The sequence below is a fragment of the Pundamilia nyererei genome, unplaced genomic scaffold, assembly GCF_000239375.1.
Source record: "Pundamilia nyererei isolate P.nyererei 1_Seehausen unplaced genomic scaffold, PunNye1.0 scaffold00037, whole genome shotgun sequence".
Taxonomy (NCBI): domain Eukaryota; kingdom Metazoa; phylum Chordata; class Actinopteri; order Cichliformes; family Cichlidae; genus Pundamilia; species Pundamilia nyererei.
Window position 1 is genome coordinate 3,452,653 of NW_005187438.1, and position 16,036 is coordinate 3,468,688.

General features: G+C 40.3%; 2 protein-coding genes across 2 annotated transcripts; one reads left to right on the forward strand and one right to left on the reverse strand.

Moving 5' to 3' along the window:
* Positions 1-1,877: 1,877 nt before the first annotated feature.
* On the reverse strand, positions 1,878-4,823 carry enkur (enkurin, TRPC channel interacting protein). Its single transcript, XM_005730457.1, has 5 exons — positions 4,624-4,823; positions 3,486-3,631; positions 3,167-3,399; positions 2,916-3,062; positions 1,878-2,136 (listed from the first exon to the last, which is right to left on the reverse strand). Exons 1-5 carry the CDS (start codon positions 4,704-4,706, stop codon positions 1,960-1,962), a joined length of 786 nt encoding a protein of 261 aa, XP_005730514.1. The 5' UTR covers positions 4,707-4,823; the 3' UTR covers positions 1,878-1,959.
* A 388-nt stretch (positions 4,824-5,211) lies between these two features.
* On the forward strand, positions 5,212-9,216 carry thnsl1 (threonine synthase like 1). Its single transcript, XM_005730458.1, has 3 exons — positions 5,212-5,374; positions 6,449-7,852; positions 8,353-9,216. Exons 2-3 carry the CDS (start codon positions 6,479-6,481, stop codon positions 9,154-9,156), a joined length of 2,178 nt encoding a protein of 725 aa, XP_005730515.1. The 5' UTR covers positions 5,212-5,374; positions 6,449-6,478; the 3' UTR covers positions 9,157-9,216.
* The last annotated feature ends 6,820 nt before the right edge of the window (positions 9,217-16,036 follow it).

A 16,036-nucleotide genomic window follows, 5' to 3' on the forward strand; every position in this document is an offset into this window, starting at 1 on the left:
GTGCTGGCTCGTGGCCGCATCGCAGGCCACTGCAGACGGGGGAAGGGGGAAAGAAATCTAACAACAAATGATTGGTTCAGTACGTAAGCAGTAAATTTTATTCAGTTTTCTGAGGGATTATACTTTTTAAGGAACACAATAAGAAATTATTTGTCATTTAATAAATGCTTAAATTTTAGCTCTGGATTTATGGATTCACAGAAGGAGAAAAGAAGAGCTAGACTTGAAAATCCACTTGAATGAAGGGCTGCTCAGTGACAGCAAAAATTGTAATTGCAATTACTTTGGTCGATATTGAGATCACAACAATGTAATGTGATTACTTTGGGGAAATAGTGGGTAATTCATCAGAAAAAACAAAATGAGAAATGTGACCTGAAGTAAACACAGCCACAGCCTTGTGGGGGAGTGAATTTGGGGTTTTATGGAGGACACTTGTAAATGAGAGCTAAGGGGCTGAGATCATGTTGTTCTAATACTTATTGAAAGCCAAAATCCATTCGTTTTCTTAACTCCTTATCCAATTTAGTGTTGTGAAAAGGCTGAACCTGCTGTTATAAAGTTAAATTTGGGGTGCACCTTGAACAGCTTGCCAATCCATCAAAAGGCTAACAGCAAGAGACAGATCACATTCAAATGAAGGCCAAATTTTATTTAACAAGCATGTCATTGGACTGTGGGAGGAAGTTGGAGAACCAAAGAAAACCCACACAGAAAGGCACCAAGTGACTGATAGATTTAAACTCAAGACCTCCTTGCTATGAAAAAACTGTTCTAGCCACTCCACTGCTGTGCTGCCCAACTGAAATAAAAACTTCAGTTAACAGCACAGTCCTGCACAAGTGTCAAACAAATCAGAAAGTCTGAGGAAAATTTTAGTACATGACTTGCCAAGTTTTTTGACGTCACATCAGGCTCAAAAGCATGACAGACAAAAGCAAACATTTAGATTTATTGTAAAATGTTTTTCCATTTATTTTGCAAATTCATGTGCCACTTTGACTTACATTTAACTTGTACTAAAGTGTCACGTTGCAACTGTCGACTGTCCTAACTTAACTGGAACTGTGAGTAATGGAAATAATGTGAAAGAGAAGTTGTGAATAGAGTCTTAAGGTTTTGGATATTAGCTATTTATACTGGGCGACAAGTGAAAATTTATAAAGTAATGACAACATCAGAGAAACACCGTTCAACCATGATATGAGTGTTGACATTGCATTGTTTTCCCCAAAGAGGACACTCTGCAAGTTCCCTCTTGGCAGCTACACAACAAATGCCAGAAAAATATGTTTATCTTACATGTGACTGAAAGAAAAAAATGTATTGGCTGATATATCAGAATTTTAAATGCCCAAAATAGTGAATTTAGTATTGCTCTTAAAAATCCTGCATCATTTGGGCTTTAGTCATGAAACAACCTTCAAACTCAAAAGGCCAACTGTTGGAAGGGACATGAGCGCAGGAGGGAACAGTCATAGTTTCAGTATCTTAAGGGTTGATCTTCTGCCAGAACTCATCCTCAAAACTCAGTTTAAACTAAGATCATGCTGTAAAACAACAACAACCTTGTAATCTACTTTCCCCTGATAGCTTTAAAAGAGCAAGAGGGTTAAAGGAAGTCAGTGTTGAGCTTGTAACCTGATTTATGTTTTGAGCTTTTCTTCCTCTGTTAAAATCTCACAGAAACTAAATAGCAGGGTTCGTCATCATCAGCCAAAACTTTCTCTCATGTTATGACACAGCACAACAAATTTATGTTTTTGGACTACACATGGAAGTGGCCCAAGTCATAAATTCATGTGAGTGTTGTCTGAAAAAAATCTTGTATTTTGTATTAGCTTTGTAAAAAAATGAACTGACACTGCAAAAAAATATACAGTAAATCAACCAGTTTATTTTCCTCATGAATGGGGCAAATAACAACATTCACTACACTGCATCTCATCTCTGCTGAGTTTAATCATCGTTAGGTATGTAGATGATTTTGAACCTCTCGAATAAGTCGATGTCGTCCTCCAGCTGCTTCATTTGCCTTTCGAGGCAGTCCTTGGTGGCCCTCTGTGACATAGTGTCGATGATGAGGGGAAGGGCCTGGTACTCGTGGTGTAGCTTATCCCAGGTCTCCTTCAGGCGCTGGACAGAAGATTTGGGGAAGGAAACGCATCAATGTCACAAGACAGACTATCTGTATTCAAGGCTTTTCTGAGTAAACAGGCATCAGTCAGAGATGTTACAGAGGGTAATTATCTAAGAAATCCTGCTGAGTAAGGAAGGAAAACTGATATTTTGCAGCCAGATTTGGCTTTGGTGTATTGTTGTTTTGCATGTGCAGCAGTTAAGGAGGAGAAATCTCTTGAACTAAAAAACAGTATACACGAGTATGAGAGTTCTAATTAATTTGATGTTACATGCACTTTATACAAGTTTCGTTGTGAACATTTTTATAATTAAACTCAGAAAATGTTGCTGGAATGATCTCAGAGATCTCAGTTTTTGTGCCTCATACCCCGCACAGGGACAGACACTGTGTCGTGTTAATGGCTAAACATTAACATTGTTCTGTGCCATATGAATCACTGGATACCATATCACCTACTCACACAAGGCAAAGCTTAAACACAAAATAATGATGCCCACATTGAGAAATCAAGGATCTAAAGTTAAATATCGATGGTCCCGCTAGTCTTCTGACTTCCTACTGCAAGTCCTTATATAGAAAAATCAAGTTTAAATGAAAAACTGTACTCTGACAAAGAACCCTCAACATTTACTTTAACTGAGAACAATCTAACTGTCATCCTACAGCTTCACTGTGTTAATGCATGTGAATAACTGAAGTTCAAAACCCTGTATAACTCAAGTTAAATCCACTAAATTGTAAGATCCAGCATGGTTCCCCTGCATTTATTTACCTTCAGGATGGCTTGTCTCTCCTCCTCTGTCATGTGTTTCATGGCCCTCTGCTCCCGCTCTGCTTTTACAAAGTTTTCATACTCCTCTCGAGCCCTCCTCTCTGCTTCGCTGCGCTGCTGGAGGTACGCTGGTACTCTACCAAAGTCCTTCATGCAGGGTGTGTTTTATGAGCAAATATAAACATGATATTATTCTAGCATGCCTTATGTTGATATTTAAAAGACTGCAAGCAGCAACTGTAGGAAAATACCTTTCGTGTGATGAACTTTGGGACAAGCCCTGAGTTTTCCAGCACCTGTTTGTGCCCCTTGCCGGTGTCTACGCATGCAGGCTGTGGTTTCATTGGCACCAGTTCAGGTGTTTCCTTTAAAAAGTCCCTCTTGGTGTGAATTCCCATCAGTGGTTTGTCATTCCTTCTGGGGACTGGAGGTTTCCTCTCAGTGAAAGAGCAGGTTTTATGAACATCTTTGGAGCTCTGTGTCTCTGAAAGATGCAATGCCAAGAAGCTCATATTCACCATCTCAAGGCAAACCCACACGCTAATAAAACGGTGTGACAGATGAACTCACGTTCAGGCAGTTTGGGCTCTTTCGAATGCTTCTTGAGGAAATTCTCTGGAGATGGCAACTCCACTCTGGCAGGTCCCATCGTCCTTATCGGCTCCTTCACCAGTTTTCTCTCCAACATAACTGCAGGCCTGAATTTTGATACATACCTTAAAAAAAGAAAAAGAAAAAGTAACACATTAGTTGAAGCAATCACTACAAAAACTTAAAAACAAAATTATTATTATTTTAATTAAAAACAAATGAAAACTATGCTTTAAAAGAAAAGAAAACTGAATTGATATACTGTACTCACAAAATGTAATATTATAAATCACAATTTTTAGTCTTTTCTGCTGTTATTTTTAAGTCAAACTCGTCAACAAAATAGGTAGTGATGAGTTTTTTTAGTTTTTCATTTTAATTTACATAACAAACTGAAAGAACATTAAATCAACTACATTATTACACAATACTGGATTTTTCCCCCTATACTATTTTTAAAATACCGTCCAAAAGCTGCGTATCTGTTTTACGACCTAATCTAAATTTACAGTAGTGTAGAACATCTGACTAGTGGGGGTTTACCATACCTGTTCGAAGCGAACAGTTCACTGCGCATGCACGCAGGAAAAATGTCTAACAGGACTGGGTTCCCACCCCCGGAGTCAAGCTACTTGCATGTAATGTCTCCTCAGTTACACACAGTAAAAGCTTACAAGGAATCACGAATCCAGAGTCTTTACTAAAACATCAAACAAGTATAAAATCTCTCTAATTAACTCTTTACATACGTAAAAGGAAAAAAGAAACCTTTAACAGACACCAAAACGTTTCAATAAAAATGAGCAAACATACTCTAAAAACAATCTCCATAAAACTAAAAGCAAACATTTAAAAACGCAAATAAAAACAAAGCTATAGGATTGTTTTTCTTTTCTCTTTATTTTAATAAAAAATTCTCTGTAAAACTACAATTTACTACTTACCACAAGTTTATTAGTTATTTCTGGAAAACAAAACAAGCAAACAAACAAACAAAAACCCAAAAGACTTTGTAAAACTTTAATGTCAAACTGATGTCGTGATTTTGTTTTGTTTACCCCAAATAACACTTTAAAGCTAACTGCGTACTTTGAGCTAATTTGAAGCAATAATTTACCTGGGCGCTTTTTCCTTCTTTTTGTCTTCCACTGGAAGGAGATTGAAGGCACTTTCTGGAGGATGGACATCTTCAGACATCATGAATAAAGAGGCGATTAACGAAAGAGTGCTGTAGCTTCTTTTGAAGGCTAATAGCCTTAAATTGTCCAAATTTGTTTGACACCGGCTAGTTGCTAGGAAACAAGAACAGCAGATGTTGCGTTCATGAGCGGTCGGCAAGTGTCTCGTTTAGGGTTATATCTTGTTATTTTTGAAAGTTGCAAATGTAAAATGTTTCACGTTATCCATTAAATTGCATAAAATATTCTTCTCCTCTTGCTTTAAGATTACTAGGGCTATATGCTATTTTCGCGTGAAGTTTGTTCGGCATTTAGAGGGGGGATTTTCGAGGCAGACTTGAAAGCAGTAAAGAGTTCAGCGTTGCCTTCAGATTTTCTCTTTGATTTGTGGATTTTTCTAGATGTTTGCTACAACTTCGCATTCATTGCTACAACTTCCAAGCTGTTTGGTTACAGTTTAAAACGTCGCTGAATTTATATGTAGTTAAGCATTTTTTCTTTTCTTTTTTTGCTTCCAGTGAGAAATATAATTTTGTCCCTCTAGGCTCACCGTAGTTATTTATGGCGACTGTTGTGGAGACTGTTGCAGCAAAGAGTTCATTTCCTTGTGTAAACTAACAAGATCACAGAATTACGTAATTTACAAAGTCATTTATTAACAGGTGGAGCTTATGGAAAGTCGTTATTTGCGTAAGTGTATTGCTCATTCAATTTCATTTACGGTCATCTGCGAGTGTCCTGAATAAGCCGAGAGGTTATCCCAGCCTTTTACGATATTTTATCAAAGCTTATGAGCTTGGTAATTACAACTGCAGCTGTCTTTAAATTCCTCGGCTAACTCTCTAAACTTCGAAAGCAGAAATCTAAGCATGCTACTGATATCTGTAATTATACCTTAACGGTCAATTTAAATGAAACAAACTGACCTACCTTAAAAAAAAAAAAAAATACTTTTTATGCTGCTGTTGAACACTATTGAACTGTACGAATTATGAAAAAAAAGTTCTTGCAATGAATTCGAGTTTTCTAGTTTGTCCCCCGCAGACTGCATATGGGGTAAAGCACATGTTTGCGTGTGAAGGTTAAAACTCACATCAGGCATCTGAAGGACAGATGCACTTTATCTTGTTTTATACAAGCTTACCAACTTGTATAAAATCAAAGCGGAGGTTTGTTTTTATGATGTTATCTGATATTTTGTTAACCCCACCTCCCAGTAATCAGATACTGATATCTCCAGCAGATATTATCTTTTCTTCTGCCTGATAATCATCTCGCTGCCATTGTAAATTAGAGCCTCTCGCTGTGTACAATGGAGGAGAAGGCATAGAAATGCTGTGCCTGAAGTGGGACAGTTTTCACCACATTCGGACATCAGTGCATGTGACTAAAAAGGGGGAGGTGTGCCTGTCAATGCACTTAAATGTACTTGCAATGTAACTGCATATATGCTTGGTAGGTCTATTATTACCCATCTTATGTAATCAGAAAAAATTCTGTTTACAATTACAGCTTTGGTATGGCTTTTTAGGGCCAATCTAAAAGCAATAAGAGCTATTGTCTAAATGGAAGAGATAATGATTTTAGAACGGTGTCTTCTTATCTTTAAGATGTTCGGGTGTGTGACAAGATTATATAATACTTTTCAAGGTCTGTCAAAAAGCTAACATGCTGACTTGTAAATTTAGGTGTACTATAATCTTAGAATACCATTGTTCTAAAAAAAAGAAAAGAAAGAAAACTGAAATATGTTCTTTTTCACAGGGGTAAGGGCAGTTGTCATTTGATTGCTGAATGGGTTTACTGAATACAAGCCAGCTTCCAATAAGAGCTGCCAAATGGTGCCTGAGTTCACTGTCTACACAAAAATCATGGCTTTCCGCCAGATCCACCTGCCTGGGAGACAAGAACATCCTGCTCATGGGTCCTCCGGGAGCAGGAAAAACTACGGTGGGGAAGATAGTGGCCCACAAACTGGGACTCCCTGTCATAGATGTTGATGATGACGTCTTGGAGACGGCATGGAAGATGCCTGTTGCCGCTAAGTTGGCAGCAGTTGGCGGAAGGTGTTTCTTGGAGGAAGAAGGTCGAGCTTTGTGTAACTTCTCTGCCTCTGGGTGTGTTGTTTCCCTGACGGGCTCTAATCCTCTTCATGCTGAAGCAATGCAGCATGTCAAACAGAGCGGGCTGGTCTTCTACCTGGATGTGGACAGTGAGGACATCTTACAGAGACTCACCAGCATGAAGGTGAACAGGATAGTGGGCCAGGAGGAAGGGGTATCCATGAGGGACATTTTGCTTTACAGGAAACAGTTTTATGAGAAATGGCTGGATGTGAGGGTGCTGTGTGGAACAGGAGACACAGTGGAGGAGGTAGCAGAGAAGGTGCTGAAAGCTGTGGAGAGATACCAGAAAAGTGATGAAGAAACATTCATTTCAACCCGATGTGATAGCGCAGGATTGTCCAAGCAGAAAATATACTTTAGTGATGTGGTTGTGGAGGGTCTGGCTCCAGATGGAGGGCTTTATGTGCCCAAAAATGGCTTCCCAAAGATAGGCACACGCGAATGGCAGAGGTTAGTTGAGATGTCGTACCCAGAGCGAGCGTTAGTTTTACTTGAAAAGTGCATCCACCCTCTGGACGTCTCTGCTTTGGATCTCAGAACAATGATATTCAAGGCGTATGGGTCAAACTTTGCCAGCAAGGCTGTCGCACCTGTAAAACACCTCGCCCACAATCAGTACATTCAGGAGCTTTTTCACGGCCCCACCGCCTCCTTCAAGGACCTCGCTTTGCAGCTGATGCCTCAGCTCTTCGCCTACTGCCTCCCACCCATGTGCAACTACCTCATCCTGGTAGCCACATCTGGAGACACTGGCAGTGCAGTGCTCAGTGGCTTCAGCAGGCTGAGCGGCACTGACAGACACCGCACCGGCGTCCTGGTGTTCTTCCCGGAGGGAGGAGTGAGTGAGATTCAGAAACTCCAGATGATGAGCTACAGGGAGGGCAATGCCAGGGCTGTCAGCGTCCTGTCAGACTTTGACTTCTGCCAGAGAAATATCAAGAGGATGTTTGGGGAGGCGGGGCTGACAGGGCATCTCGCTGTAGAGTACGGCACAGTCCTCAGCACCGGCAACTCCATCAACTGGGCACGCCTGTTGCCACAGGTAGGTTGCTTATCACCGAGTGTCGCTGCAACAAGACATTGATTTTTATAAATATAAGCATTTAATTATAACATTACATCTTAATAAGCTTTTTCGTAGCCAACATTGTGATGCTTTGGTTGCCAGCAGACTTCCATGGTTACCAAAAATGGTTGTTTCAGAGCTGCAGCCAACATGTTTTAAAAAACTTATTTTGAAGGTGAGTGGTGTCCATTTCTGGTTTGTGCTGCAAGGAAGTGGAACTAAACTTCAAACTATGACCCCAGTATGCAGTCTTTCTTTAAAATGCAGAAACAGGAATACAACGTTATTGTAAAGTGAAATTTTATTGTGTTTCCCATTCTGTTGTTGTGAAAACACCAAAAGTTTGATCCAGGTGTTTTGCTGTTCTTCAGGAATTCACTTACTTGCTAAAAGTCTGTGATTTTTAGTCAGTCACAAGGACAGTATTATTTTGGCAACACTAAGCAAAGTTTTACTAACATTTTCTCCTCTTTCAGGTGGTCTATCATTCATCAGCCTATCTGGATCTGTGCAGGGATGGTGTCATCAAATTCGGCGATCCCATTGATGTTTGCATCCCTACTGGCAACTTTGGCAATGCCATGTCAGCTGTGTACGCCAAACAAATGGGCATCCCGATAAGAAAAGTTATCTGTGCATCCAACCACAACCGTGTCATCACTGACTTTATCAAGACAGGCCAGTACGATCTTCGGGGACGGTCTCTGATGCTCTCCCACTCCCCCGCTATAGATATCCTGAAGTCCTCCAACCTCGAGAGGTTTATCTACCACGTCTCCGACGGAAACAGCCATCTTGTCAAGGACCTGTTCACACGCTTAGACAGACAGCAGCACTTTCAGGTTCCCGAGCCTCTTCTTGGCACGATTCAGCAGGAAGTGCTGTCTGGCTGGTGCTCTGAGGATGACTGCTTGGCCGCCATCCAGAGAGTTCACACACAGACGGGCTACGTCATGGACACACACACGGCTGTGGCTAAATTCGTCGCTGATAGGCTGCAGGATGGCTCGTGTCCCGTAGTGTTTTGTTCCACGGCTCACTATGGGAAATTTGCTCCCGCTGTGTTCAAAGCTTTACAAATCCCAAATATTCCAGAGGATCCCGCTGAGCAGCTCAAGAAGCTGGAACTTATTGCATCCAGACCAGAAATGCACAGAGAGATGATAAAATGCCTGAAAGAAAGTGCCAAGAGGAAACACAGCATTTGTGAAGCAGAGTACAGTGTGCTGGTAGACCAGGTGGAGAGCATGATACAGGACTCCTTCTTAAAAGTTATGTAAAATGATCCCAACTTTTGTTGATGTCCAGCTTCAAGTAATTAGCCAGAAATTACAAAAGTACTCTTTTTCTTTGTCCTCTTTGTTTCATCCACTTGATTTTTACTGCAAACAGAACACATTACCAGGGGTGCACATAAGTGGTCCGCAGGTTCGCATTCGCTGTCAAAATAAAAAACGCGCACAAGATAAGAAGTTGCAACGCGCATTTGTGTACATAAGATTTTCTGGAGGAGGACAGACATGTGTTCTGAACTCTTAAAGATGTTGAAGAAGCTCCTTTAACCAGTTACTTTGGTGTTCCTCCACCTCCAAAGAAATATCAGGAGTCCGAACCGCAAAAGAAGCGCGTATACTCGGAAAAGTGGTTGCAGAAGGTGAGCTGGCTTCAAACAAATGATGAACGCACAGAGATGTGGTGCAGAATGTGCTGTGAAAATCCCTCTCTAGCGGACAAAAACACTGCCTTTTATATGGACGCAAACGCGCGTTGCAACTTCTTATCTGGTGCGCGTCTTTTATTTTGACAGCAAATGCGCACCTGCAGACCACTTATGTGCACCCCTGCACATTACAAAGGAAAAAACCTAAAATCTTGATTAACATGTCAATAAAGGGAAACAAATGAGCGAGCAACCTCGTGAAAATGCATTTAAAGACAAATTAAAAAGGTAAATCTGTCTGAGCCCCCAGGATTGAGAAAAATGAACATATTTTACACAAATTATACTCTAATAGAGCTTTAAACAGCTTTATTACTCATTTATTGATTATGCAACATTTGTTCTCATGAAAGTCTGGATTCCAAGCTCACTAGATGGGGATGTCTACCCCTTGGCTACTGCTGCGTTCATCAACAGTATATGGATGTAGATGCAGGGGGAAGGTCAAATACCAGTAAAATATGGTGTAAAAATCAATATTGTTACTTTAATCACACATTTCTGCAGTAATAAAATCTGACTGTTAAATCATTTTTTAATTATAAAGTGATATTTTATTCACCTCATCTTTTCTTAGTAATTTGCGTTTTTTCCAGTATTGACCATGTAAACCTGGAGGAGTTTAATAGTTGCTCGATAAGCTAGAAAATGCTTTTTTTGTCATAAAAACCAGACTTCTGACAATTAGAGCACCGTGTAAAAGTCTTAATCCATCACTTGATTCTTAAATTTGTTAATTCCAAGGAGCTAGACTTTTTTGCAGTTGTTTCAAAAGTGGTCTTGAGCAATAGTCCTCCAACCTTTCTGAAGGGCTTTCTAAGATCTTTGGTAATTGACTGCTTTTTCACCCATTTTCAGTCCAGTCCTTGAACATGACCCTTTTCAGAATGTCTACAGGCATCTGTAAAACATGATGGTGGCTCTGTCATGGTTTGGAGTTAGCATTTCAGTCAAAGGTGGCGATCTTGTCAAAACTGATTTGTCAAATTTTCTCCGATTTTGATCCACCATGGATCTGAATAGTGTCTAATTATCAACGGCTTAATTTATCAGCATGACAATGGTCCCAAACACACTGCCAGTGCAGTAAAAACATACCTGGACAGAAGAAAGAACAATGGAGCGCCATCGATCATTAACTGGTGTCCTCAGGGCCCAATCATCTTGACTGAGAACAGAAACAAAAGGCATGAAGAGCTGTGAATGTCCTTGTGAACTATTCATGAAGGCCACTAAAGTTTCCTATTTCCTTAACAAAATATCACCAAACTACAAGTGGTCAAAGACTTTTTTACTGTATGGTATCGTCGTGGATTTTGATGATAAGAATGCAGCACGTGAACTTGTTAAGGTGGTGGTTATAAAGGAATGAAACAATTTACAGTTATTCTTCCCAGATGCCTCTCACATGAGAAAGAATAGAAACAGGTCTGTGGGTAATTTCTCCATCCTCAGCTGTCACCATCAGGCGTTCAGAAATGAGTCTAGTCATTTAAATCCAGGTGCTGCCTCAGCAGCTGTGGCAAGAGGAAGGGGGAAGATACGTTTCATAGATCTGCAGGATTGCTTATGGCTGCAGTTGTTAAAATAGATGGAAAGTCAGGCCGGATTTGACAAAGCACTTTGCTAGCATGCCCTCTGATCTGGATCACTATCTCTCTTTGCAGGAAGTGAGAAGAAGTATTTTCTGTAATAGTAACTGGTAATCTGGTTAACACTTTAATATCACAGTCACAGTGTGTAGTACCTATTAGGTCTTCTAGAGCTATGGTTTATCAGCTCATTTGATTGCCTTTTCATTATCCATTAACTGTAGTTGCTATTGTTTGTATTTTTTAGCACAGTCATGTTTATGACTGTCTTGTACTTCCTACACTCATACTTTGAGAGTGTATAAAAAAGGGGCAAAACACACAAATTTAAGCCCCTGACTGTATTCCCCATTCAAATTTGTATCAAACATCATACATCAATAAAACCTTCATTTTTATTTATTCTTTTGTTATTTAAGGGAATGTCGTAATTCATTATTAGAACCTTTAGTCTTGCATTGGTGTTCCTAACTTGATCCCACTGTTTTTCAATCAGAAAAGTCTAACCGAGTCAGTATTGTTTCTTAACAATCACTTTGTCGTTGCTTACATTGTGTGTGTGTGTGTGTGTGTGTGTGTTTGTTCTTCCACACTTACAGGATGACTGATCGCTTTTCTATGCATGAATATATTACAGAACACACTGCACTGATTCTGTGCGTCACCTATGTGTCTGCGGTTTGTATCGCTCTGAACATTGGCCTTATAAAGCTGCTTGGCAGGTGAATGTAAAGAATGGGTGGGAAGGAGTCTGGAACCACATGAGTGTGGTGTGCAGGTGTGTGACTGTTAGTGTGTGTGAGTGGTGGAGGGAACGAGACAGCCAGCTGTCGCTCAGCACCTAGTGACCCACGGCTGGGTGAGCAAGGAGAGTTGCAGGTAGCAGCCTGTTCCCATCTCCTTAATGTGAACCACTGGCATAATGGAAACTCCTCTTTAACAGTGAAGGGAAATAGAAAAGAGAAGAAGAAATGAATGCATCGCAGGAGTTTAGAAAGAAAATCCAGTGGACCATGTTGAGATTGTGCTTCTGCTTCTAGCTGCTTGCTTTTATAAAGATTCTTTATATAACCTATAAAACAACAGCACTGCCAGGTAATTTATTAACCTGTGGTGTTTATGAAGAAGTGTTGCACGACTGCAGTCAGCTGTAGTCAGTTTGGGAACTGGGATTTTTCCCCGCCAAAAAAAAAGAATACATACTAAACTAAACACAACTAAAAATGATAGAATACGATTGGTGAAGCACTGGAGCTACTAAAAAAAACAAAAAACAAAACACTTCAAGGAGGATCTCAGCAGGGCCAGGCCAGACAGATCAGCAGTGATGTTGTCCTTTTGCCTTCAGAGCTGCCTGAATTCTTAATGGCACAGACTCAATGAGTTGTTAAAAACCTTCCTCAGACATTTGTTCCCTTTTGACGTGATCAGTATCACACAGTCGCTGCTAATTTGTCGGCTCCACATCTACGATTCAAATCTTCCTTTCCCAGACATCCCAAAGGTGCTCTGTTGGATTGCTATCTGATGACTGTTGAGGTCATCTGAGTAGAGTGAACTCATTCTTATGTTTAAGAAACCAGTCTGAGATGATTTAAACTTTGTGACACAGCGATCAGAAGATGTGTACACTGTGGCCATAAAAGGATGGACATAGTCAGCAATAATATTCAGCTAATTTAATTTAATTTAATTCAAGTAAGATGGTGCAAATTGTAGGCTCAGTTTCCTGTTCTTAGGTGACAGAAGTGATACTCTGTGTGGTCTTCTGCATCAAGGATCAACATGTTGTGCATTCAGAGATGCTCTTCTGCATACCTTTGCTGTAACAAGTGTTTATTTCAGTTACTGTTGCCTTACTGTCAGCTGTAAGCTATCTGGTCACTCTCTCCTGACCTACTGCATCAACAAGGTATTTTTACCACCCACTGAGTGTTTTCTCTTTTTATGACCATTCCCTGTAAACCATAGAAAGCATTGCGTGTAAAAATTCCAGTAGATCAGCAGTTCCTAAAATATTCAGACCAGCCCATCTGGATTCAGCTACCATGCCAGGTTCAAAGCCAGTTAAGAGATCCTTCTTCCTCATTCTGATGCTTGGTTTGAAATTTAGCATGTTCTCTTGAGGCCATGTAATTGGCTGATATGATATTTACAATAGCAATTCTAATGAAGTGGCTGGCAATGTGGCACAGTCAAATTAAAACTGCAAGCCTTTCCATGGTTGAGTTTAATGTGTGTAAAAATATAGAATGTTTCCCCTGTCTTTTCAGATTTTACACTCATTTGTTGTATAAATGAACTGCAGCTTCAAACATCCCCACAGAAAGTCATTAGCATTGGTTCAGTGTCATTTTACTGTCCCTTGATGCTTTGAATAAATGCTATTTCAGAGTCTTCTCCACTCTGCCAAGAATAAAACCCACAGGGGGAACAGTTAATCCTTGTCCATCTTGGCACATTAAAAAAAGGAAAGCATTGGCATATAATTCTGGCAATAAATATTGGTACTGAAGCAAAGGTAAAAACACTCGCCCACCATTGCAAAGATCTGAGTTAAATTCTTGGCAGCTGGCTGCGTGCTTTGGTGAGAGTGTTTGGGTGGAAAGCCATTAATAATAAAGTTTAATATAAACATTGTATGGGTTTAGGAGGTTTGGGTTTTCATCTTCGTCATTTGATTTTCGTTAATGATACGATTATGATATTACAAAGGTCGTCATGACTGGTTTAGAAATGTTTTTTCTTTGAAGGGTGCCTGTGCTCTCCCTTAGAGGTAGGGTGAGGAGCTCAGAGTAGAACCATTGCTCGTCAACATCAAATGAAGCCAGGTTTTCCTGGTTTTCTGCAACACATTCACTAACACAGGAGGGAGAGAAAAGCTAATGAAAGTGTCAACTTTTACTCACCCATCTGAAGATGGTAGCTTTTGGAGTGGAACAACTCATTTGCATGCTGATGCAAACTGAGAGCTAAAGAACAAACACCAGTGTTTGTGTCTATTGTTTACAGTCTTTAATAGCCTTAAAGACAATAGGCAAGTTGAAGAAAAGATTTGATTTAACTGATGTCTCCAGCAGTCTTCTGCCAACTGTCTGCTAGAATCACCAAGAGAATGAGAAATTGATGACCCCATGAAGGACCTCTGCAAGATGAGATATGAGCTGTGGCTCGAAGGCAGGGCTCTGACTGACAGCTGAATGACAGGGGTTAAATGATATCAATGGAGACAAGCTTGGAAGTGTAAAACTAATCCTCCTGGATTTTCACACCTTGTGTGTGTTGCTAAATTCCAAACACATTTTTATAACTGACCTTCAGTTGTCCCTTGAAACATTATGGGGGAAATTATAGTTCAGTGGTGGTAGCACGTTGGCAGTCCACGGCATTTTGTGCCCAGCTAGGAACTGCCTGTCTACCTGCTGAACATCTGTTGTCAGATGAAGGCAGCATCTATAACACCATTTATGGTGCAACTATTGAATTTAAGTGCTGTTGTTGGTCCATCGTGGAGAAGAGCAAGGTTAGAAGACACAAAGAGCTGGAAGGAAACTGACTGGAACACTGCCTGCACGTTGTTCGCAGAACATTTTTGATCATCAATTGTTTTGTTTTTTTACAATTTTCCCATTCCTGGTGAACTTCATTGTCAATTTCTTAACTGTTTCCTGTTGACTGATGCCCAGTGCCATCCACGTCAAGTGAGGTGCATTTGGACTGCATGGAAGCATGTTTGCATTGGTTGAGAATCACTCTCTGTAGGCAAATACATAACAAAATCCACAACACTGCAGTACAGTAAATTTAGTGTGAAGCTTAGGTTACAATCAGGTGTGGTTAGCTGGAAATCCAATGACCGAATAGTCATTCCTGTTACAGTTCTATGATGTTGACTTTAAGTACACTGCCTGGGGTGCACGTGCAGTTGAATTATAAATATATTATAATGAATTACAATCAATTAAAAATTGTCAGAGGACGAGTCTCTGTGGTCACAAAAACTCCAAGTGAACCAAAATGTGTCACTACAAACCACGTAATAATGTTCAGTCTGGTCACTGGCCAGATGTGTTTGGGTTGGGAGCAACAAATGTAAGTACATGACAAAGGTACTGTGTGAGAAAAGTGTGAATTTATGTTAATTTCACAGCTAATTGCAAGCCTTCATACACCTATAGTACATTTTGAGATACAAAATGTATTGTAGAAGTGTACTATAGACCAGAGTACAACAAACCAGAGTGTTTGTGGTAATTCTGGGGATTTCCAGCATCTGGACAGTTTGACATAGAAGTTGATGTCCCCTAAGGTCAGTGGGTACAAATGGTCATAACAGGAGATTTAGGTTGCATCATAGCAGCAGCAATGGAAGGTTCAAGTAGTTCACAGGGAGTTGACTTTAATCAATCAATCAGTGAAATCAATCAAGGCTTTATTCACCTCTTCCCATCGTTTCAATCCCAGCGGGCAGCCTTGTGGGGGTTTGAACAGCCGGTTTCGCTTTCTTAATTCTTCGATAAGTCAGGGCCAAGCCAGCTCCGATTCGCCAGAACCCTGTTACCATGGTTCCGAATAGGTAGATATCTTTAGCACTCAGGCTCACCCAAGGCCAAACTTCTCGTTGAGAAAGGGGTGTCAATTGCATTTAGGGACCAGTTGATCAAATCCATAATTCCTCTTTTAGGTTTTAGAGAACGGACTGTGAGAGAATGTTCCAGGGATAAGTAATACAAAAAACACGAGACTAGACAAGGACATAAGAGGCTAAGCAGGGAAGCTAAGGGAGAGGAGGAGAGGAGCTACATGCTACAGCTTGGTAACAGAAATGCTTTGACCACTCATTTTAAA

Excerpts from the sequence above, each read along its gene's own strand:
- thnsl1 (XM_005730458.1), top strand. The coding sequence starts at position 6,479 with ATGGGTTTACTGAATACAAGCCAGCTTCCAATAAGAGCTGCCAAATGG. Across the intron at positions 7,853-8,352 it reads GGGCACGCCTGTTGCCACAG|GTGGTCTATCATTCATCAGC; the intron begins GTAGGTTGCTTA and ends CTCCTCTTTCAG.
- enkur (XM_005730457.1), bottom strand. The coding sequence starts at position 4,706 with ATGATGTCTGAAGATGTCCATCCTCCAGAAAGTGCCTTCAATCTCCTT. Across the intron at positions 3,400-3,485 it reads AGAGCCCAAACTGCCTGAAC|AGACACAGAGCTCCAAAGAT; the intron begins GTGAGTTCATCT and ends TGCATCTTTCAG. Across the intron at positions 2,137-2,915 it reads AGAGACAAGCCATCCTGAAG|CGCCTGAAGGAGACCTGGGA; the intron begins GTAAATAAATGC and ends TCTTCTGTCCAG.